The sequence below is a fragment of the Nelumbo nucifera genome, chromosome 2 (assembly GCF_055504915.1).
Source record: "Nelumbo nucifera cultivar China Antique chromosome 2, China Antique-T2T, whole genome shotgun sequence".
Classification (NCBI taxonomy): domain Eukaryota; kingdom Viridiplantae; phylum Streptophyta; class Magnoliopsida; order Proteales; family Nelumbonaceae; genus Nelumbo; species Nelumbo nucifera.
Window position 1 is genome coordinate 20,657,413 of NC_142650.1, and position 22,186 is coordinate 20,679,598.

General features: G+C 45.9%; 1 protein-coding gene across 8 annotated transcripts in view; it reads left to right on the plus strand.

Moving 5' to 3' along the window:
- Nucleotides 1-3,676: 3,676 nt before the first annotated feature.
- LOC104595106 (transcription factor-like protein DPB) overlaps nucleotides 3,677-22,186 on the plus strand; it is a 43,398-nt gene continuing 24,888 nt past the window's right edge. For 3 of the 8 annotated variants that reach the window (XM_088897513.1, XM_088897517.1, XM_088897516.1), the window contains exons 1-5: nucleotides 3,677-4,152; nucleotides 4,298-4,544; nucleotides 5,303-5,382; nucleotides 5,634-5,677; nucleotides 7,776-7,838. In XM_088897513.1, the coding sequence (XP_088753639.1) occupies nucleotides 4,300-4,544; nucleotides 5,303-5,382; nucleotides 5,634-5,677; nucleotides 7,776-7,838 (432 nt within the window). In that variant the 5' untranslated portion in view covers nucleotides 3,677-4,152; nucleotides 4,298-4,299. Of the gene's footprint in view, nucleotides 4,153-4,294; nucleotides 4,545-5,198; nucleotides 5,233-5,302; nucleotides 5,383-5,633; nucleotides 5,678-7,775; nucleotides 7,839-22,186 lie in introns of those variants that run through there. The other 5 variants (XM_088897514.1, XM_088897515.1, XM_088897518.1 and 2 more) reach the window with 5 other exon arrangements.

The window sequence follows — 22,186 nt, forward strand, 5'->3', positions numbered from 1 at the left end:
AACTTCCATCACCATGCTTGCCTTGTTTTCTTTTTCATATAATGCAAAACTTTTTGTCCAATTATAACATTGTCAATTATTTGATGTTTAAGTACAAAAGCTGCTTGCCGTGAGGAAATTAATTTATCAATTACCATTTTAAGTCTATTAACCAGTACTTAACAAAAATTTTATAAGGCACATTACATAGGCTAATAGGCCTAAAATGAGCAACTGTTTCCGGACATTTAACCTTAGGAATAAAAACTATATTGTAAAATTAACTTCTATCATCTCATCCCAAAGGATAATGATTGAATAAAAGAATTAAACCACATCTTGTTCAATAATCGACCAAGATTTATGGAAAAATGATGCAGACATACCTGGTATCAGGTCCGAGAGCCTTTAACTCACAAATTTGAAAATGCAACGTCACGTATCTCCTCTGTTGTAGGGACCCTAGTCAATGCCTCATTATCTTCGATAGAAAAAAGTGGCCGTAGCAGTTTTCTAGTTGTAGGAGACATAACAGGTTGTGAAGAGTAAAACAATTCTGAGAAATATTTCACAAATAATTCTTGCATCTCCTTTATATCCTCCATCCACCCCCAATCCCCATCTTCCTTATTTTAAGCGTGCAATGTTCAGTCTTCTTCTATTTACTATCGTGGAAAGATGAAAAAACACGGTATTATGATCGCCTTCCCGCAACCACAAGTCCCTTGATTTTTGTATGTATTTGCATTTATATATTCTTTCCAAACTCAGCCTTACGCAAAACCTCCTCATTTGAGGGCTCCCCAACCCTCTACAGTTCCATATTAATGCCTTCATGGCTAATTTCGGGGTTGATGAGGGACAACCACTGAAAACCCAGTCATTAGTTGATCATTGGTAGAAGATATTTGTTGTACTTTAATGGACCCTACACCATCCAATAGACACATCACTCAACTCGCTATATATAGTTTTGAAATTTCCCTCCATGTAACTTGTACCACCTTTGCAACCAGAGGTTCCTTCTCCAGGCCGGCCGGTTGAATTTTTGGTTTTAATTTCTACCTTTCACTACAATATACGATTACAATTGTCTAAGGGCCTTCACATACATGGCCTTTTTTCCTTTACTATCAATATACTGATACGATTGCAATTCGATCTCTATCATCCACCCCTATCCAATCGGCAATTCTAGATCTTCCTAGTTAAACCGTTCGAGTTGGTTACTGACAACACTCCACAACGAACCATGCATGTCGTCTTCACCCTTTTCAGTTGTAACCGTTTTGTCCACCTCAGTCACCGGTAAACTGACTATCAACCTCCATTCCCACCACCATTGCCACCGCCATCGAGTTCATCAGCGACCACCTCATTTGTTGTTTCCCTTCAGTTCTCACAGCCTCTCTGGTCATTCCTGAACCATAATGATTATTGGGGGGAACACCACCACCAAATATCTCACTTCTATTACTGCCCACCGTTTCTGCTCGTAGCCATGCATAGTCCTTGATGGAGGATGATTTGACCCGACCCCTTGAGACAATGACACGTGGACCTGACTCAGGATGAACAACAACTCAGCACCACAGTCTAACTGCGACTAAGTAACGAATCTGTAGGACAGTTCGCTACGTCATAGCTCGCTATAGGGGGAACTCGCTACAATGCGAGCTCGAGGTCCCCCAAGCTATCGAAAGGGAATACTCCATGACTATCCCAACTCGCGAGCTAGGGTAACCAGTTCGCTCCAACACTTGGGCAGAAAAACTGCCCCAAAGACAACCTTGAGAAAGGTCACCTCGAAGTACCCTTGGGAGCTCACTACGAAGTAGCTCGCTACAAGGTAGCTCGTGAATAAGCGACGCGATGCTTTCAGGAAGCTTCTATTTGACAAGATCGTACCCATCAGACTGCACCACGTCTCTTGACTGACGGCGCAGTCCGTGCCCACTCGACAGACTGTACCCACGTCTCTCGACAGATGGTGGCGTGCCTGTCCTCCCGGGACGTGTCACCCATCCAATTGGGTAGTACCTTGCAGCGGTCACCTGCGCAGCCCTAGCAGATAACGGCTGCGACAGAAGCCCAGTGGCAGTTACGCCCGATTTGACAAGAACGCCTATATAAAAGCTCCCTAGTTGAAGGGAAACTCTCTTTCTCGAACATCTGAGATCTTATCTGAAATTTAATTGTTCTCGAGCTAATCTTGAGAACTCAGTGATCCAGCGCGACCTACACTCTTACTTTCTTCCCCAACGTTCTAACTTAAGCTTCGGAGTATTCCTGCCGGACAAATCCCTCGGGGATCCTTCACCTTCTTATTCTCAGGTATCGTCCATTGCCAGATAAGAGCCAATCAACAGCCAACTAGGAGTGCCCGGATCAGTCCCCATTGTAACTCCGAATCAATAGACTTGTCATCAACCTTACATGTACAATGTTTTACATCATGGCCCACCCTAGACTCTACCAAGTAAAAACAGAAGACTGGTAGATGTTCATACTTAATATCAGCCCACATTGTTCTTCCCTCTCGACCAAACACTGGTACCCTCCTACGAAGATGTCCACTCAAACATCTGGACTCTACCACAGTAAAAGCGGAAGACTGGTAGATGTTCATACTTAATATCAGCCCACATTGTTCTTCCCTCTCGACCAAACACTGGTACCCTCCTACGAAGATGTCCACTCAAACATGTGGACACCAACGCTGCAACCCATTGACTACCCACGGGCCTTGTGAAAGGATAGTCCTAATATCCACCTTATGTGAGAAGAAGAAGAGAAACACCAATCCATGAGGGGTGGATTCAACTTGCACTAGACGTTGCAATTCCCAGACTTAATTTAGGAAAAAGGCTCCCAAGTCCGAACTACAATAGGGTGTATCACCTTCTCCCCAACCACCTTTCCTATCAAACACTACTTACTCCATCTATTTAACCCTTCCTCCAATTCAACACCCACATGTACTCCATCCTCTTCAATCCCCAACCTCCAAAATTCTTCATCTAACGCATCCACTCCAAATCCCATCATCAAATCCTCACAACCTACTCTGGAGCGTTTGTTAGTTGGTTTGGTTCAGTTTTAGATTGTTTGGCCAACCAAATTGATCTAATTGGATTAGGAAGATGGTCACTCGAAATTGACCAACCATTAGTGAAAATCGGTCAGTTCGAGTTATATCTGTCAATTATTTTAAAACCGACCCGAAGGCTATAAAAGTTAAATTTAAATTAAAATTTACAATAATTTTATTTAAAAATAAATTAAAAAATTTTAATTTATAATATAAAATATTTTAGACTAAGAAATATAAGAATTATCCACTTTTTGACATTAAAAAAGTATATTTAAAATAAAAATTATTAATATATATCTATAATTGGGTCAGTTTACAAATGACCAAACCGAAACTAACCTGACTTAGTTGGATTGGGAAATTACTGAACCAAAGTCGATTAGAAATACTAGAAAACCAACCAACTTGGATCAAATTGGGCTGAGTTGGAAAATTAAATAATTATTTATTATTAAAAAATTAAAATATAAAACAATTAATATTATGTATTTATATATTTTGTTTAACAAAGTCCGTACTTCGCACGGGTAACCGGTAGTTGATGGGTTTAACGATGTCAGATGTATATTTGATGATGCCGAAGTGTTGAGATTTGGAGGGTCATGGATTATCAGACGGCAGCAACTTTAAACAGTACAAAGAAGACAAAGATCGTCGGTCACAGAAGAAACAAACACCCCACGCCCGCTTTATTCCCTCTTTTCTCTCTATTCAAGAGCTTGAGCCCGGGTGCGTGGGTGGTGGTTCCACTGTACCTCCTCCCTCCATTGACTCAAAACTGAATGCCTCTTTCTAAATTCTAACAGCTTTTATTTATTTATTTATTTTTCTATTGCTCGGCGCTACTTTCTTCTTCTTCTTCTTCTTCTTCTTCATCTTTCTTCTTCTTGTGTCAACACGGCTCCATCTCCTCTTACGCGTATTGATTACAAGGAACATCTGTCAAAAGGAGGAGAGGAGAGATATCTATATGGCAGTATAATCTATAATCTTCGTTCTAATATAGGAATCCTCGCCACTGATTATTACATCTGTTCATGTCCAGGCCGCCCAATTCTTCAATTTTAAGATCTTATAAGGTCATTTTTCTTATGCTTTTTTTTATTTGAAAATTTTCTTTGGTTGATTCCTCGCTTTTTTTTTTTTGTTTCCGAAAATAGCTGTTTTGCTTTATTATAGTTGCAATAATTATAATTATTATTGTTCTTTTCTGAGAATTAGTAGGGATGGTAACTGGAGGGAATCAACAAGAAGATGGGGAGAAGAACCCAACAGGCATGTCGAGAGGAGGTGTAACAAGGTCGTGGGGGACGACATTTTCGGGACAATCCGTCTCGACAAGTGGGAGTGCGGGGTCCCCGTCAAGCCGGAGCGAGCCGGCTATGGCGACTCCTGCCAGTGAGAGCACTTTTAGTAGATTGAATCACCTTGATATTCATGGAGATGACGCTGGATCTCAAGGAGCCGTTATGTGAGTTTTTCTAATACCTTTTTTTTGCTCTCTTCCTCTCTCTGTATGAATTTCTTGGTGTGAATTCAATTCATGAGGCTAAGTTTTATTTATGTGGTATTTGTTCTTATGGTATTGACTTTTGTGTGGTTTATGGGAAAACTATGGAATTTATTTTGAATACAAGGTGGGAATGGTTGAACTCCATCAATATTTTGACAATTCTTATTAACCAGAAAATCCCTCAAATTCATTGTGCACATGAAGGTGGTATTAAATTCTAGTGCATTGCAGAATGCTTATAGTCCTTGAAGCATTAAATCTGATGCTTTAACTTCCATCATTTCTGTTCTCATTGGAGAGGGAGGATTGTTTTTGATGATAGTTTTGTTTTACAGTGAAAGATATACTGTACATTTTGTCTCTATCATGTACAGCTCATATACATGTACATGCCTTTCTGAGGGTGCCTTTCCCTCTTCATTAATACAAATTATACTTCATTTATATAAAAAAATCCTCAAGGTTGTGGACAGGAAAGAATAATCCATGCATCTCTCTCTCTCTCTCTCTCTCTCTCTCTCTCTCTCTCTGTCTCTCTTCTTCCTTTGAGTTTGAGTTCATTTTGTATAATATTACATTGTAACACGAATCTTCACTATTGGTGGATTTCAGAAGCTGGGTAAATTCTTTTCCATCTGCCTGAAAGGTATATTGCAACATGAGTTCATTTTGTTCTTTGCTGAAGTATGTCACTTTCATCTTCTATTTCTAAGCAGTGGAAGGAAGAAGAAAAGGGGTCAAAGGGCAGTTGGAGGTGATAAGAGTGGAAGAGGTCTCCGCCAGTTCAGTATGAAAGGTGACTTCTTTTCCATCCCCTATTTCTATTTGTGGTATGTTTGATCCAATTTTGTGTTATTTTCCATCCGGATGCAATGTTAGGTAAAAAAAGTCTTGGGATGCCCCTGTCTCAAACTAAATCAATCATATAGGCTTGTAGTAGTTTTTGCTCTGTAAAGGCTGTTCTCCATAATGAGTCTCGTTTCCAGTCGATAATGTTGGTCAGTATGTTTCTAACTCTGTGTCTCTATTTTGCGTGATTATTTCTAGTCTGTGAGAAAGTAGAAAGCAAGGGAAGAACCACTTACAATGAGGTCAGTTGGCTCTTGAATTCATATACGTATTTTATTTTCTTGTGTTGTCTTTCTGATGTTCTTATAGGGAAATTAACAGGTGACTTGTTGTTTGAGTGGTAATTAGGTTTCTTATGAAATGTTTATTTTGTTGCTTATCTTGGTAGGATGCCTACTAGGCCTGGTTTAAAAGATTCAGTAATGTTGTTTAGAAAATTGGTTATAGCCAATCCCATGTTGGTCATACACTATTCATCAAACGAGAAGGTGATATCTTGAGTGCATTAATTGAATATGTGGATTGTGGTCATCGGGAATATAGAATTTTGCAAGCTGAAGCAATTCCTAGTGTTTAAGTTTGAAATTAAAGACTTGGTGACCTCAGAATCAGATATTTTCTAGGCGTTGAGGTTGCTCATTCTAAGAAGGGAATCTTTATTTTCCATAGTAAATATGTTCTGGATGTATTGAATGATATAGGGAATCTTGGAATGGCACTGCTGATACTCCTATGGACCTTAATTGCAAACTTAGTGGCAATGAAAAGAACTTCTCAATGATAAAGGAATGTTTTAGGGGCTGGTTGGTTACTATATTTATGCATGATTATACCAAATATCTCTTATGCCATGAATTTATAAGCCAGTACATGCATCAAACCAGAGTTACACATTCATAGACTGTTGAATGTATTTGAAGGTAGAATTCTATGGAGGTGTACTAGAGCAGCACTACTTTGGACTGTTTGGGAGGAAAGAAACACAAGAATATTTGAAGGAAAAGAAAAATCTAAGGAAGCATTAGTCGAAACAATAACATTGAAGGTGGCACATTGGGTAAAAAGCTTGAAGTTGTTTTCAGCTTTTAAGGTTGAAGAATTTTTTAGGGTTTGGGGACTTATTGCTGCCTCCTCATCTACGAGACAACAGTTTTTTGAGGCATGGTCTCCTCCAACAGATGGTTGGAAGAAGTTGAACTTTGATGGGAGTTGTGTGGGTAATCCAGGCCCTTCAGGCATTGGGGGGGGGCATTAGAGATGACAATGGAAACATTATTGCTCTGTACTCCGGTCCTGTGGAGCAGGGTGATGTGGCAAGGGCAGAGTTTCTATCTGCAATATATGGGGTTGAGAAGGCTAAAGAGTTGGGTATTAAGAGACTGATCATCGAGGGAGACTCAAAAACTGTGATAAAATGGTTGCAGAAAGGGGAAGGGGTGATATGGCAGTTGAAGAATGAATTTCGAAGACTTAAATGGAATCAAGGAACATGTCAATCCAGGTAGGATGGGTTAGGAGATCTGCCAACAGTTTGGCAGATAGCTTAGCAAAGCAAGGAGGTTCAAAGAAGACATATGTTTTGAGCACATTTGTAATTCTGTTTTGGGTCAGCTTAAGGTTTCTTTTATTGCTGTACATGAACATTATAAGGTGGAATCCTACACTGGTGTATACCAGGCTGGTTGTGTGAATGATAGGAGGTCAACCTCAAATTATTGCACATTCATAGATGGAAATCTTGTGGCATGGAGGAGCAAGAAGTAGTTATTGAAGCGAGGTCTAGTGCAAAAAGAAAGTGTCATGCTGTGGCATATGGTGTGGCTGAGTTACAGTGCTTGAAAACTCTGCTAGGAGGGATTTGATGGGCCTTTAAGGTTGTACTAATCAAGCTGCTACTAACATAAACATAACCCAAGAATGATAGGATGAAGCATATTGAAGTTGACCGACATTTCATTTGAGAATATGTTGCTTGTGGAAAGATCTGCTATTGGCTGACTTTTTATACTAAAGGAGTTTGTAGAACTAGGATTTGAAGACAATATTCTCAAACTGCACATGATTAACATCTGTACCCAGCTTAGGGGGGAGTGTTGAGAGTGAGTCAATTTATGTGAGTGCCATGGTTACTTTTTTTCCTTTCTTCATTGGTTATTAAGGGTAGTTTTGTCTTTTGTTTTGACTTGTATCTCAAAATATACATGTAAGGAAAAGTGGTTAATGATTGCATATTTGCTATTCCTTTTTCAATTACCAACTTTCATTTGGATGGGCATTGAGTTATTGCACTATCATTGATGTTTTCTCCTTTTTTGTGACATAACCTGAGCTATTTTTCAGGTTGCAGATGAACTTGTAGCAGAATTTGCAGATCCTAACAACAGTCTTGCATCTCCAGACCAGGTAAGATGGTTCTAGAGTTTGGTAAAGGGAAGGACATTATATCCATACATCTACTGAAAAACTCATTAGCTTGCATGGACTAGACCTGTCTCTTTTTGTTGTCTTCTTGTACTTTCTATTACATTCACCACAATACCATATATTGGATCAAGGAACACCCAAGCTTGAATCACCTCAGGCCAACTAAGGTGGACCAACCAAAAGACCCTGCTCAAGTCCTGACACTCCCAATAAACGAACAGAAAACCTACTGAACTCTCACAGGTCCTAATGCACTAGAGAAGAGCCCCTTTTTCCTTTTGTCACTCTTGGCTCTTGTATATGGGAATTTACTTTCTACTCAAGATCTTCTTTTTCTTAATATATGCAGATGGGATCCTCCACTTGCTCCCAATCAACAGAATAATGGGAATCCTTGCAACTAATCTATCCAAACCATCTTCACTTTGTGTTTTGTTCCTTTCTTCCAGCATGGATGTCATAGAAAAGAATTCAAATGCTCATCTCCTTGCATAGAGAAAGATCCAATCTTCCTCCTCCCTATTGAGTGTCTCCCTCCTCTTACGACTGGTTATTTACTTGTTGCATACACCATTGTTATATATGTTGCATAGATACATATACCACCTCACTTACAAAAATCTCATCAGTCTCCTCTGTCTCCAGTAGTCCAGTTTAACCATATTTCTAGCTTCTGCCTATTAAAAATCAGTGGAATGATTGCTTCCACCAATAAAGAACCTTCCCAGTTTCTTTCATCACTTCACTGTCTGTTCAATGATTTCCAGCAGTGTCTGTTGATTCTTCAATCCACCCAGAGTGCAAAACTTACAATCTTCAGCTATATTAGCTTTCATTCCATTGCTTAATTACTAAATTTGTTATTCTATGCTCACAGTCACCTTGGGTTGTGTTATATGGTATATAACTAGCTCTAATTTGACGGCTAATAGGCAGGGGTCCTATAGTGGTTTCTAGGGTGGAAGAAGTGATGTTGATGATTAAAGAAACTTGATTTATTTTCTTGGATTTTGATGGGGGATGATTTGACCCGACCCCTTGAGACAATGACATGTGGACCTGACTCAGCACGAGCAACAACTCAGCACCACAGCCTAACTGCGACTAAGTAACGAGCTTGCAGGATAGCTCACTACGTCATAGCTCGCTATAGGGGGAGCTCGCTACAACGCGAGCTCAAGGTCCCCCGAGCTACCGAAAGGGAATACTCCAAGACTATCCCAACTCGCGAGCTAGGGTAACCAACTCGCTCCAACACTTGGGCAAACAACTGCCCCAAAGACAACCATGAGAAAGGTCACCTCGAAGTACCCCTGGGAGATCGCTACGAAGTAGCTTGCGACAAGATAGCTCGCTACGCGACAGGATAGCTCGCGACTAAGCGATGTGATGCTTTCAGGAAGCTTCTATCTAACAAGATCGTACCCATCAGACTGCGCCACGTCTCCTGACTGACGGCGTAGTCCGTGCCCACTCGCCAGACTGTACCCACGTCTCTCGACAGATGGTGGCGTGCCTGTCCTCCCGGGATGTGTCACCCATCCAATTGGGTAGTACCCTGCAGCGGTCACCTGCGCAACCCTGGCAGATAACGGCTGCGACAGAAGCCTAGTGGCGGTTATGCCCGATTTGACAAGAACGCCTATATAAGATCTCCCTAGTTGAAGGGAAGCTCTCTCTCTCGAACATCTGAGATCTTATCTGAAATTTAATTGCTCTCGAGCTAATCTTGAGAACTCAGTGATCCAGCACGACCTACACTCTTAACCTCTTTACACTCTTACTTTCTTCCCCAGCATTCTAACTTAAGCTTCGGAGTATTCCTGCCGGGCAAATCCCCTGGGGATCCTTCACCTTCTTCTCAGGTGCTGTCTGTTGCCAGATAGGAGCTAGTCAGCAGCCAACTAGGAGTGCCCGGATCGTGCCGCATCATTTGGCGCCGTCTGTGGGAAAAGCTTCAAGAAGCCTTCCTTTAAGTTCTTATAGTTTCATTTTTTGAAAACTCAACATTCATGGCTTTCTCCAGCAACGTCGGACGTGGTGCCAGCCAGAACGCTTTTGGGAGCAACCCCAACTTCCTACTGTCTGTATTGGGCAGTTCACCGTCCCCCTCTCCGTGGACGGAGTTCCCAGTTTGAACGTGCCTCTCATAGTGGCACCCGCGGTCGTTCCACTCCCTTCCACAGTTGGGACAACCTTTGCTGAACCCTCGGTTGTGCCCCCAGCGGCCAACCTGAACCAGTTGGAGGACTTAATGCAGTGCATGCGAGCCATGCAAGCTCAAATGCAACAATTTCAACAATTCCAACTCTATCAACAGCAAGTGTTGCACCAGGTTTCCCAATACCAGTATCAGCAGCAGTTTCCTTCTTTGCCTCAGGCCCAATCGTCGCTTCCCCCTCGGCATCCGACCACAAAGCAGACCAAGCCATCCCGTCGAAGTGAACGACCTCGCCGGGGAGAGGCCTCCCAGGCCCAGGATCCCGCCAAGAGCCAAGCCTCTTCCCATAGCCAGAAGGAGAGGCCAGCCACCCCCGCCTCACAGCCTGTGGGCAAGTCGGGGGCCTCCCAGCCAACCAAGCCCGTATCGCCCCGACCTTCACAGTTCGAGCTCCCACTCGAAGAGAATCCGTTCGAGGTCCTGGCCGCAGATTATAGGCAGGGCCCTTCGGCTCAGAACCACCACCAGCAATGTGAGCCCATCGAGCTCGGCGACACTGAAGAATCAAGCACCAACGTGGAGCCAGCAAAGCAACAGCAAAGACGCTGGCGAGCTCGTCGAACTGCTACCCGAGTCTCTCCCGAGCTCAAAGGAAAAGAGGAGGTATGCTCAGGTGAAGTGAAAGTTACCCCTCTCCTCTCAGTTTCTTCCCCACTATCTCCAGAACTTTTTGCTGTCCCCATGCCAAGGGACTTCAAGCTCCCTCCACTGGACAAGTATGATGGATCCTTCGATCCAAATGATCATGTGGATGCCTTCCAGTCCCAGATGCACTTGGCAAGAGCCAGTGAATTCTGCATGTGCATGGCCTTTTCCACCACCTTCAAAGGGGTAGCCCGCACATGGTACCGTAACCTCGCGCTTGGTTCGACAAGAAGCTGGGCACAGTTTGTGCAAGTTTTCACCTCCCACTTCGTCACCAACAAAAGGTGCTCGAGAACTCAGGAAAGCCTCCTCGGCATAGTTCAAAAGGAAGGGGAGTCCATTCGGAGTTACATCAAGCGGTTCAACGACGCTTGTTTACAGATACCCGACCTGGATCCCGCAGTTCGCCTCACCGCAGCCAAACGAGGTATCACCCACAAAGAGTTCAAGTGGCACGTAGTTGTCAATCAACCCAAGACCGTGACCGAGTTCCTCAAGTGCGCAGACCGGTTCATAGGGACGGAGGAGGAAATCAACCAGAAGGGCGAGCGGACCCTTGAGAAAAGGAAGAGGGAACCAGAGCCCCCAGCTCAGGGTGACAGCAGGAAGAAGGGGGACCAAGCTCGGGGGGCAAAGCCAAATCAGCCTTTCCGAGTTCCAGTAGCAGAAAGGGACTATACACCCCTCAACACGAAGTGGGTCGAGATCCTCATGGCGATCAAGGACGCTCCGTACGTGAAGTGGCCACCTCGACTGAAGGCGGACCCTAATGTTAGAAATAAAAATCTGTACTGTAGCTTTCATAAAGATCACGGTCATAGCACCGAAAGTTGTAAAAACCTTCGCGATGAGATAGAAGAACTCATCCGTCGCGGATATTTGAGAAATTTTGTACAAAGTAATAATAATAATAATAATAAAGCAGGTCGGCAAGGGGAGAAGAGTAGAGATGCTCCCGAGTCCAGCAGGCAAGCGGAACAGCCACAGAAGCAGCCCCCCGAAGAGAGACCAGTTCGGGGGACCATCCATGTCATAGTTGGAGGCACGATTGTGGCGGGCTGTACCTCAGCTGCAACTCGCGCATCAGCTTGCGAAGCCGCCAGGGAAGAGTAGAAACCCCCAAAGCGGCCAAGGTTGGAAGATCCCATCTTCATAGAAGATGACGTCCGTGGGGTCTACTACCCCCATGATGACGCGCTCGTCATAAAGGTGAAGATCAATGACTTTGAAGTCAGGCGCGTCCTCATCGACTCAAGCAGCTCGACGGACATCCTCTTCAAAGCAGCCTTCGACCAACTACAGCTCCAGGAGAGCGATCTAAAGCCTGCGAACACTCCCCTGGTAGGCTTCAACGGAGAGGAAGTCAGGCCCCTAGGAAGGATTACAGTACCCGTGGAGGTCGGCACTTGGCCTAGCATAGTGAGGCTCAACCACGATTTCTTAGTGGTCCCAACCCCCTCCCCGTATAACGCCATAGTGGGTCGGCCGATTACCCATGCCTTACGGACTGTGGTGTCCACCTACTACTTGGCTATGAAGTTCCCCATAGACTTTGGAATCGGGATAGCGCGAGGTGACCAGCTTGAGTCTCGCAAGTGCTACGTCGCCGTCCTTAAAGGGAAAGCCAAGGTGGTCGATGACCTTGAGCTGGAGTGACCTACGGAGCAGAGCGAGGAGCGAGGTGCGCCCACAGAAGAGATCGTCTCCATCCCAGCCTCGACGGAGGATCCAACCCGAACACTTCAGATCGGTGCTTCCATCGAGGAGCCTCTGTGATCTAAACTGGTACGCTTCTTACTTGAAAATTTAGATGTTTTTGCATGGTCTGCGGCAGAAATGCCCGGCATAGACCCTAGCATCATAACTCATAAGCTTAATACTGATCCTGTAGTTAGACCTGTTAGATAGAAGAAACACAACCTAGCCCAAAGCGATGGAGGACAGTCGATGAGGAGGTTGAGAAGCTCCTTGCAGCCGATTTTATCAGGGAAGTCCATTACCCGAGCTGGGTGGCCAACCCCGTTCTGGTGAAAAAGGCTAACGGTAAATGGTGCATGTGCGTCGACTACACCGACCTGAATCGAGCTTGCCCAAAGGACTGCTTCCCTTTCCCCCGGATCGACTGTCTGGTGGACGCGACCTCGGGGCACGAGTTGTTGAGCTTTCTAGACGCCTGTTCGGGCTACAATTAGATCAGGATGGACCTGGCAGATGAAGAAAAGACTGCCTTCATAACCGAGCTTGGCCTGTACTGCTACAAGGTCTTGCCCTTTGGGCTAAGCCGGGGCGACCTTTCAAAGACTTGTAAATAAATTGTTTGAGCCATTGATTGGCCAAAAGGTAGAATGTTATGTAGACGACATGGCCGTCAAAACCCAGTTCTCCTGTGATTTAATACAAGACTTGAATTTAGTTTTTGAAATTCTGCGTAGATTCAATATAAAACTAAACCCGAATAAGTGTGTCTTTGGCATCACCTCGGGTAAATTCCTAGGATACATTGTTAACCAGCGCGGCATTGAAGCCAACCCGAACAAAATAAAGGCCATCCTAGATATGAGACCACTCCGAAAAGTGAAGGAGGTTCAGAGGTTGAATGGCCGAATAGCCGCTCTGAGCCGCTTCATGTCCAAGTCGGCAGATCGCTGCCTACCTTTCTTCAAAGCAATTAAAAGCAAAAGGTTTGAATGGACCCACGATTGTCAGCTCGCGTTTGACGAGCTCAAAAAGTACCTCGCTAGTATACTGGTCTTAACCCGGCCTGAAGAGGGTGATGTTTTAGAGCTGTACCTCTCGGCAAGTGATGAAGTGGTCAACTCGGTACTAATAAAAGTAGATCGGGTCCAACAACCTATCTACTATATTAGTAAAGTGTTGCAGGGAGCAAAGACACGATATCCGGAGATAGAAAAATTGGCCTATGCACTGGTTATTGCAGCCCGAAAGCTCCGTCCGTACTTTCAAGCTCATACTGTTATCGTCCTCACCAACAAACCTCTGAGGCAAGTCCTACTCGAGCCCGAGGTCTCTGGTCAACTAACGAAGTGGGCCGTTGAGCTCAGCGAGTACGATCTCCAATACAAGCCAATAACTGCTATTAAGGCCCAAGCCTTAGCAGACTTGTTGCGGAATGCATTTTCAGCTCCGAAGTACCTAGGCCGGTTGAGCATGAGGCCCCCAGTTCGGGTGAGCCCGGATCTCCCAGGCCGGTTGAGTCCGAGCACCGTGAGGTAGCAGCCAGTGCGGCATCTCTCCTAGTTAGGCCAAGCGCGAACTGGGATGAGGAGCCCTGGATCCTTCACGTAGATGACTCCTCGAACCAGCAGGGCAGTGGAGTCGGAATAGTTCTGCACGGCCCTAGTGGCACAAAACTGGAGTATGCACTACGCTTCGAGTTCGCGGCATCCAACAATGAAGCGGAGTACGAAGCGTTGATAGCCGGGCTAGCTCTAGCCAAAGAAGTGAAAGCCAAGCATATCATCATCTACAACGATTCCCAGCTCGTGGTCAATCAGGTCACAGGCGAATACGAAGCTCGCGAACCGACTCTGATTGCCTACTTAGCCAAAGTAAGAGAGGCTCTGCTCAACTTCCAGTCACACTTCATCAGGCAAGTGCCGAGGTCGGAGAACGCTGAGGCCGACGCCCCGTCTCGGTTAACCAACACCATGAGAACCGTGTACATAGAGAACCTGCCTCGGCCTAGCATACTCAGGGGGGCAGAGGTCTTTCCTGTCGTTCAAGCAGAGCCGAGCTGGATTGACCCGCTCGCCAGCTTCCTGCTACACGGGACCCTCCCTGCAGATCGCAATGCTGCCAGAACGGTAGAGCGTCAGGCGGCCAAATACGTCATGATAGACGAACGGCTGTACCGAAGATCCTACACGCTCCCCTACCTGCGCTGCTTGCGACCTTCCGAAGCCGAGCTCGTACTCCGTGACACTCATGAGGGCCTGTGCAGCGGACACTTGGGGGGCAGGGCCCTCGCCCAAAAAGCACTACGACAGGGATACTACTGGCCAACAATGAAAGCAGACGCTATTGAGCTCGTCAGAAAGCGTGATAAGTGCCAGAAGCATGCTAATATCCACCATCAGCCCGCTGCCGATCTCAAGTATCTCACCAGCCCGTTGCCTTTCGCGCAATGGGGCATCGATATACTCGGACCATTTCCACCAGCGATAGGCCAGAGGAAGTTCCTGGTGGTAGCAGTGGATTATTTCACCAAGTGGGTGGAAGTTGAACCCCTCGTAACGATCACAGCCCGAAACGTCTAAAACTTCTTTTGGAAGAACATAGTGTGCCGCTTCGGGGTTACCTCGGGTATTGATTTCTGATAACGATAAGCAGTTCGAAGACATCAAATTCCAGAACTGGTGCCAAGATATGGGGATCCGATAGAATTTCACTTCGGTCGCACACCCTCAAGCAAACGGTCAAGCAGAGGTCACGAACAGAGCTATCCTCCGCGGACTGAAGGCACGGTTGGACCGAGCTAAAGGACTATGGGCAGACGAGCTACCCAGTGTTCTATTGGCTTACCGAATCACAGAGAAGACCGCCACAGGAGAGACTCCCTTCAACCTCACCCACGACACCGAGGCAGTCATCCCAGCTGAGATCGAGGTTCCCTCGCTACGACTGGAAGCATATGATGACAAGGCAAATGAAGACAAGCTACGTACCAACCTCGACCTACTCGACGAGGTAAGGGACCTCGCATATATCAAGACCGCAACTTACCAGCAAAGAGTAGCTCGGTACTATAACGCCAGGGTCAAGAAGTGGAACCTCTGCGTCGACGACTTGGTCCTTCATAAAGTTATGGTACCTGAGCCCGGCGCTGGCAAGCTCGGACCGAATTGGGAAGGACCCTACCGAGTGAAACGGGTGCTCGGGGAAGGAACATACGAGCTCGAAACCCTTGAAGGGAAACAAGTACCTCGGGAATGGAATATTGTCAATTTAAGGTAGTATTACCTATAACTATTGAGTAGACCACGAGTCACTCTCAAAGCGTAAGGGCCAAAATGCCGAGCTAATACGACCTCGGCGCAATAAGACCCAGTCGCTTCTATGGCATGGGCGAACTACTGAGTAGACCATGAGTCACTCCCAGAGCCTAAGGGCCAAAATGCCGAGCTAACACGACCTTGGCGCAATAAGACCCAGTCGCCTCTATGGCATGGGCGAACTACTAAGTAGACCATGAGTCACTCTCAAAGCCTAAGGGCCAAAATGCCGAACTAACACGACCTCGGCACAATAAGACCTAGTCGCCTCTATGGCATGCGCGAACTACTAAGTAGACCATGAGTCACTCCCAGAGCCTAAGGGCCAAAATGCCGAGCTAACACGACCTCGACGCAATAAGACCCAGTCGCCTATATGGCATGGGCAAACTTCAAGGGCAGACTATAAGTCACGCCCTCAGCCTAAGGGCTAAAACACTGAGCTAACTAAGACCTCGGCACTATGAAAGACTTAGCCAATTCATTGATAAAGGCAAGGTATGAAATATCAGAGGCGTAAGCAGCTCGGGTCTGAACCCTACGAAGCATGGCTCGTCTTAGTACATCAGTTGGACCAAGTAAGGTACAACCTACAAACATACAGTCCGGGCACACACGGTAACTACTTCGCGGTATACCATAGAGATGCCTTAAGCGCTAAGGGATAGCTCGGGATAACGATTACTGAAAAACCCTATTTTGAGTATGCAGCTCTAATAGCTCGAGTGGCGAGATCACTTTAGCAAAAAATAAAAAGAGCACACCATACTTAGTAGAAAAAGAAACTTCATTGCCATTCCAAAAAAAAAAAACAGAGCTAAACAGCTCGAGAAAGTTCAACAAGAGATAAAAAAGGGCACAACCGCCCAAGAAGATCTTTGAAGACCGGGTTCTAGCACCCGGGAACCACCAGTGATCAGTCAGAAGAACAGAAAAACAACCGCCAGCCTCAGGGGTCCACCTCCCCCACCTCGTCCTCGTCCTCCGGGGAGTTAGACTCTTCCTCCTCCACCTGGTCCGCCGTTTCGGGAGCCAGGCCCTTCATGGTGATGCCGTCGAGGTTGAGCCCAGAGAACTTCTTTCGGACCAACCAGCGGTAGAGCTTGAATCCGGAGCGGTACGAGCTCGAGCCATACTCCACTTGGAGGTCGTGATACTCCTGGGAGTCCTTGAAGTCCTAGACTGCCTTCTCCCGCTCGGCCTCCACCATGGTGTCGAAGTTTCGAGTTCGGTCCAGAAGTGTAGACTCCAAGTCCCGAACCTGTTGGCGAAGAAGCTCCCTCTCCGCTGCCACCCTCAATGACTCCTCCTTGTAGCGCGTGCTCTCCTCGGAAAGCCTGGCGATCTGCGCCTCCTGGTCACGGACGAGTAGCTCCTGGGCCTTGCTCCCCTTGCGAGTGTGAAGGAGCTCCCCTCGGGCCTGGTCAAGCTCGCCTTGGAGCTTCTAAATGATGACTCTCTGATTGCGAGCATCGCCGGAGTGGATATTCGTCTGGAGGGCCATGGCGTGGATGGCGGTGTTCACCTGCCAACAAGAGACTAAGGTCAGAGGACAACAGAAGAAGGGAAAGAACGAGAAGAAAAAGAAAAGACTACTTACCACCATACAGTGGGAGGCGGCAAACGCGGGGAGCGCCTTGGGCTCCATCTCCCCCCACCTAGCGACCTCCTCGTGGCAGATTGCCCTTCGGCTCTTCCGCCCAGCCACGATATAGTCATTGACCCCCTCCCAGTTCCCTACAGGGAACTGCGGGTAGGGGAATGGGCGGGAAGGACCAGGAGGAATGACCCTTTGACTCGGGAGCTTGCCCTCTTCGAGGCCACCCTCTCCGGCGCCTCCTTCAGATGGGGCCGGTGGAACTTCAGGCGGTGGAGAAACAAAGTCTGGCTCAGCAGACTCGAACTCAGTGCCCCCAAAAGTGGGAGTTCGGTCGGGACGCGACCTCTTCGCCTTACGCTTCTGGTTGCTGGAGAGAAGGCGGCGCGTGTCAACACTAGACATGATAGCTGCCAAAAAAACCACGAGGTATTAGTCCAGTAAAAGAAAAAACATATGTATGTATACACATGATATATTTTTACACGGCACTACGTGACCTAAAAGGCAACCTACCCGGACTCAGGCCAGCCTACGTGAGCTTCTCCTCGGTCAAGTAATCTGAACAGAGAAGGCCTACAGCTGCCTAGGACAGCAGTGTTTTCCGAGTTTCAGAGTCCAACTCAGCCCCAGGGTCCTGGATGGCGCCCCTCTAAGTTGGGAAGGGCCACCCCTCGGGGTTACGGACAGCAAAATAGTCCCGCTTCCATGCGGGAACCCTGTTCGGCAGGTCGTGCAGAAGCTTAAAGCTGTGGCGGGGAGAAAAGTAATAAGAACGCCTTTCCGGAGGCGCTCCGGGAGTGGCATTCTTAATGCAGAGAGTGGAAGAAAAGATATCGAGATCAAGGGGGAGGCAGTACTCATAGCACAGGGAAATGGTCCCAACCACATTCCGGATGGCGTTGGGATGGAGCTGGTCAATGGTGACATTAAAATGATTCAACACCTCCACTATTAGGGGGTGCAGGGGAAGACGCAGGCCAGCCTCGAGCTGTTCCTGGAAAATTACTATATCATTGGGACCATGTTCCCAAGAAAAGTTACCAAAGGGGAGACCGTAGATAAGGTCCCCGGGAAGGTGAAAATGGCGGACTAGAGATCTGAGTCCCCCTATCGTCATAGAGGAAGGACCGAAGGTGTCGGGCTCTCTGCCTCGAGAGGTAGAAACCACATTGCCGGAGGCCTCCTGAGCCTCCGGAACCTGCTCCCAAGCTCCCCCCGAGCTCGAGGGGGTGTCGTCATCTTGGTTACCGTCCCGAGGATAAACGTGGTGCGGATACCCATACATGATTAACAGAATGAATGACTCACCGGAAAGATGAAACGGTGTGAACAGAAGAGCTCGTGCAGACTAGATGGATGCGCGGCCTCAGAATCCGAAGACAACAAGTTAGCGTGAAAGAAAATGAGGCCTGGGGGCCCTCCTATTTATAGCCACTGTGCCCCTAGATCAACGGTCCAGATTGAGATAGATTTGACGGTTCGCAGTCAAGCTGATCGCACGTCTTCTGAAACCGAAATGTGACTGGCTGCACGTCTCCCATGATTGAGGTAATGATGGCTGCACGACATCCAGAGTTAAGAGCCGCTTCGGCGCGTTTTTCGGCATTCGAAACGTCAGAAATCTCCTGACTTCTGTGCACGCATTTAATGCGAGCAGTCAATGAAGTTTGAACTTCGGTCAAATCCACCTGTCCCACTTCATGAACTCCTCACGCTAAGGTAGCACTCTTAGCCTGAGGAGTGGGGGGCAATTGATGGAGGATGATTTGACCCGACCCTTGAGACAATGACACGTGGACCTGACTCCGCACGAGCAACAACTCAGCACCACAACCTGACTGCGACTAAGTAACGAGCCTGCAGGACAGCTCGCTACAACGCGAGCTCAAGGTCCCCTGTGCTACCGAAAGGGAATACTCCAAGACTATCCCAACTCGCGAGCTAGGGTAACCAGCTCGCTCCAACACTTGGGCAGAAAAACTACCCCAAAGACAACCTTGAGAAAGGTAACCTCGAAGTACCCCTGGGAGCTCGCTACGAAGTAGCTCGCGACAAGATAGCTCACTACGCGATAGGATAGCTCGCTTCAAGGTAGCTCGCGACTAAGCGACGCGATGCTTTCAGGAAGCTTCTATCTGACAAGACCGTAGTCGTCAGACTGCACCACGTCTCCTGACTGACGGTGCAGTCCGTGCCCACTCGACAGACTGTACCCACATCTCTCGACAGATGGTGGCGTGCCTGTCCTCTCGGGACGTGTCACCCATCCAATTGGGTAGTACCTTGCAGCGGTCACCTGCGCAGCCCTGGCAGATAACGGCTGCGACAGAAGCCCAGTGGCGGTTACGCCCGATTTGACAAGAACGCCTATATAAGAGCTCCCTAGTTGAAGGGAATCTCTCTCTCTCGAACATCTGAGATCTTATCTGAAATTTAATTGCTCTCGAGCTAATCTTGAGAACTCAGTGATCCAGCGCGACCTACACTCTTAGCCCCTTTACACTCTTACTTTCTTCCCCAGCGTTCTAACTTAAGCTTCGGAGTATTCCTGCCGGGCAAATCCCCCGGGGATCCTTCACTTTCTTCTCAGGTGCCGTCTGTTGCCAGATAGGAGCCAGTCAGCCGCCAGCTAGGAGTGCCCGGATCGTGCCGCATCAGATTTCGTACAAATAGTATGGGTCTAGAAGAAGGAAGAGGAAGAATAAAAGGGAAAGAAAAGAGAAAAACATCACGTTTGAAGAGGGGAGAAAAGATGGGCATTCAGTCCCTTTCATTAGTATTTATTACTGGTAATAAAAGGCATAATTACAAAAATACTCCTGGCTATAATACTAATAGAAAAGACATGAAAACTCAAAATCTTCAGCACTCCCGCTTGAGTATAGAGATTTTTTGTGCCCTGCTTCCTAAGGTTAAATTCTAACTTAGACTTGATCACCCCTTTGGTCACAAAATTTGCTAATTGCAATTTTAACTTGACAAAAGGTAAAGAAACCTCCCCCAAATAACTCTATCTCAAATAAACATTTGTTTGCTATTTACCTCAATATGTTTCTTTTTATAGAAACGGTAACTTTCATTAAGCTTGAAAATAAGAGAATTACAACTGTCATCTTCCAAAATAAGGTGATCCCTCAAACATAATCAATTTACAAGCATGCCCAAAATAAAGTCTCCCTATTTTTTGCTAAATAAAATAAAGTCTCCCTATTAACCCTTTGCTTTGCTAAAGCATCAGCCAAACCATTTGCTGACCTCCTAGTCCAATTAAACTGTGCTCCAAGTGCCCAAATTATTTCCCTTGCATACCGTCTAAGGGACCAAGTGCCCAAATTATTTGTTTGCGTCCAACCTATGACCAATTTTGAATTCCCCTCTGCTTGCAACTGTTGAAATCCCTATGATTTGCTAGAAAAGCCTTTAAGAAAGTGGAAGAAATGGCTGGGGGCGGGGGATTGTTGGAAGATAAGGCAGACATTCCGAATCCTGAAGGTAGTTATTGGCTGGCTGGAAAAAGAAGAGAATGGACTTTGGGAATATGCAAATGAAACAAACAAATTCAAGTGGCTGTCAAGGGGTATGTTACAAGGCTTCAGTGGGTTAAAAGAACTGCTAACTCCTTTGCTGATGCCTTAGCTAAACAGGGGGTAGGAAGCGTTCACTCATTGTGGGCATGCTTGTAATTCTTTCATTGTACTTTGGCTGTCCTTAGGGAGTGCTAAGAGAGTTTACCCCTTCTCTTGGATGCTGTATTTATAATTTTCTTTTTTTAATGAAATCTTTGTCATTGAACAAAAAAAAAAAAATCCTGATGTTGGGTCTTTAGTCGAAGAGGTGGAGAAGGGCACCACTTTGACAGTGGAGCAAGTATTTGAGAAGAATGCGGTTTTAGAGCTAGAAAGGATTAATGATCATTATGGGGAGTGGAAAAGGATTAAGGCCAATCTTTCTGTAGTTAAAAGATTCAAGCACCAAAATAACTCCAGAACTGTGACAGTTTCGAAGGTTTTTGATAGATTGAGAGGAGGTCTATTTGGGGTCGGAATTAAGAAAGGGTAAAGAAGACAAGAAGAGCTTTGAAGAGAAAAAAAGAGTTTAGTCTTTCAACAGAGGAAGGTCTGAAATGAATGAGTCCTAATATTAGTCTTGGGAAAGCAATTCTGTATTTCTGTTGAGGTGGTATTCTAGGCTGAACTTTGGATGTTGGGAGGAAAGGATAAGTTAGGTGCTTCGGTTTCATATCTTTTGGGTTCTGGTGGTGGGTTGTTTTGAGGTTTTACTTGGTTTTGGATTTTGGTTGATGGCCCTATGTTTTAATTAGGGGTGGTTAGGTTGATTTATGGGTTTGGGTGATGCCTTATCACCCTTTGTATTCATTTCCAATTTTCTTTCTAATAAAGATTTTTCTTTATTTACAAAAAAACTCCTACGACCAATTTACCTCAATATGTTTAGTGTGAATGCTGGACAGGATTGTAGGTGATGTTGATTGCAGCTTGGTCGTCACAATACAACCTTAGAGGAGTCTGAAACTTCATTTCAAGCTCATCAAAAGAAGTATATAGCCACAATAGCTCAAAAATTCCATGAACCAGAATTCTATACTTAACCTCTAAACTTGATTGAGCAATCACAGACTTTTTTTTTTTTTTTACTTCATCAAGACACAAGACCGCCTCCTACAAATGTGTAATATTTTGAAGTAGATGATCCAGCCCAGTTTGCATTAGTTACACTTCAACTTTTGTGTTACTCTGACCAGCAAATGATGTACCTTGTCCTAAGTTCCTTCCATATATTTAGTTGCCTCAAAATGTGGAACCTGTAGTTCATCCATTAATTGGCTAAT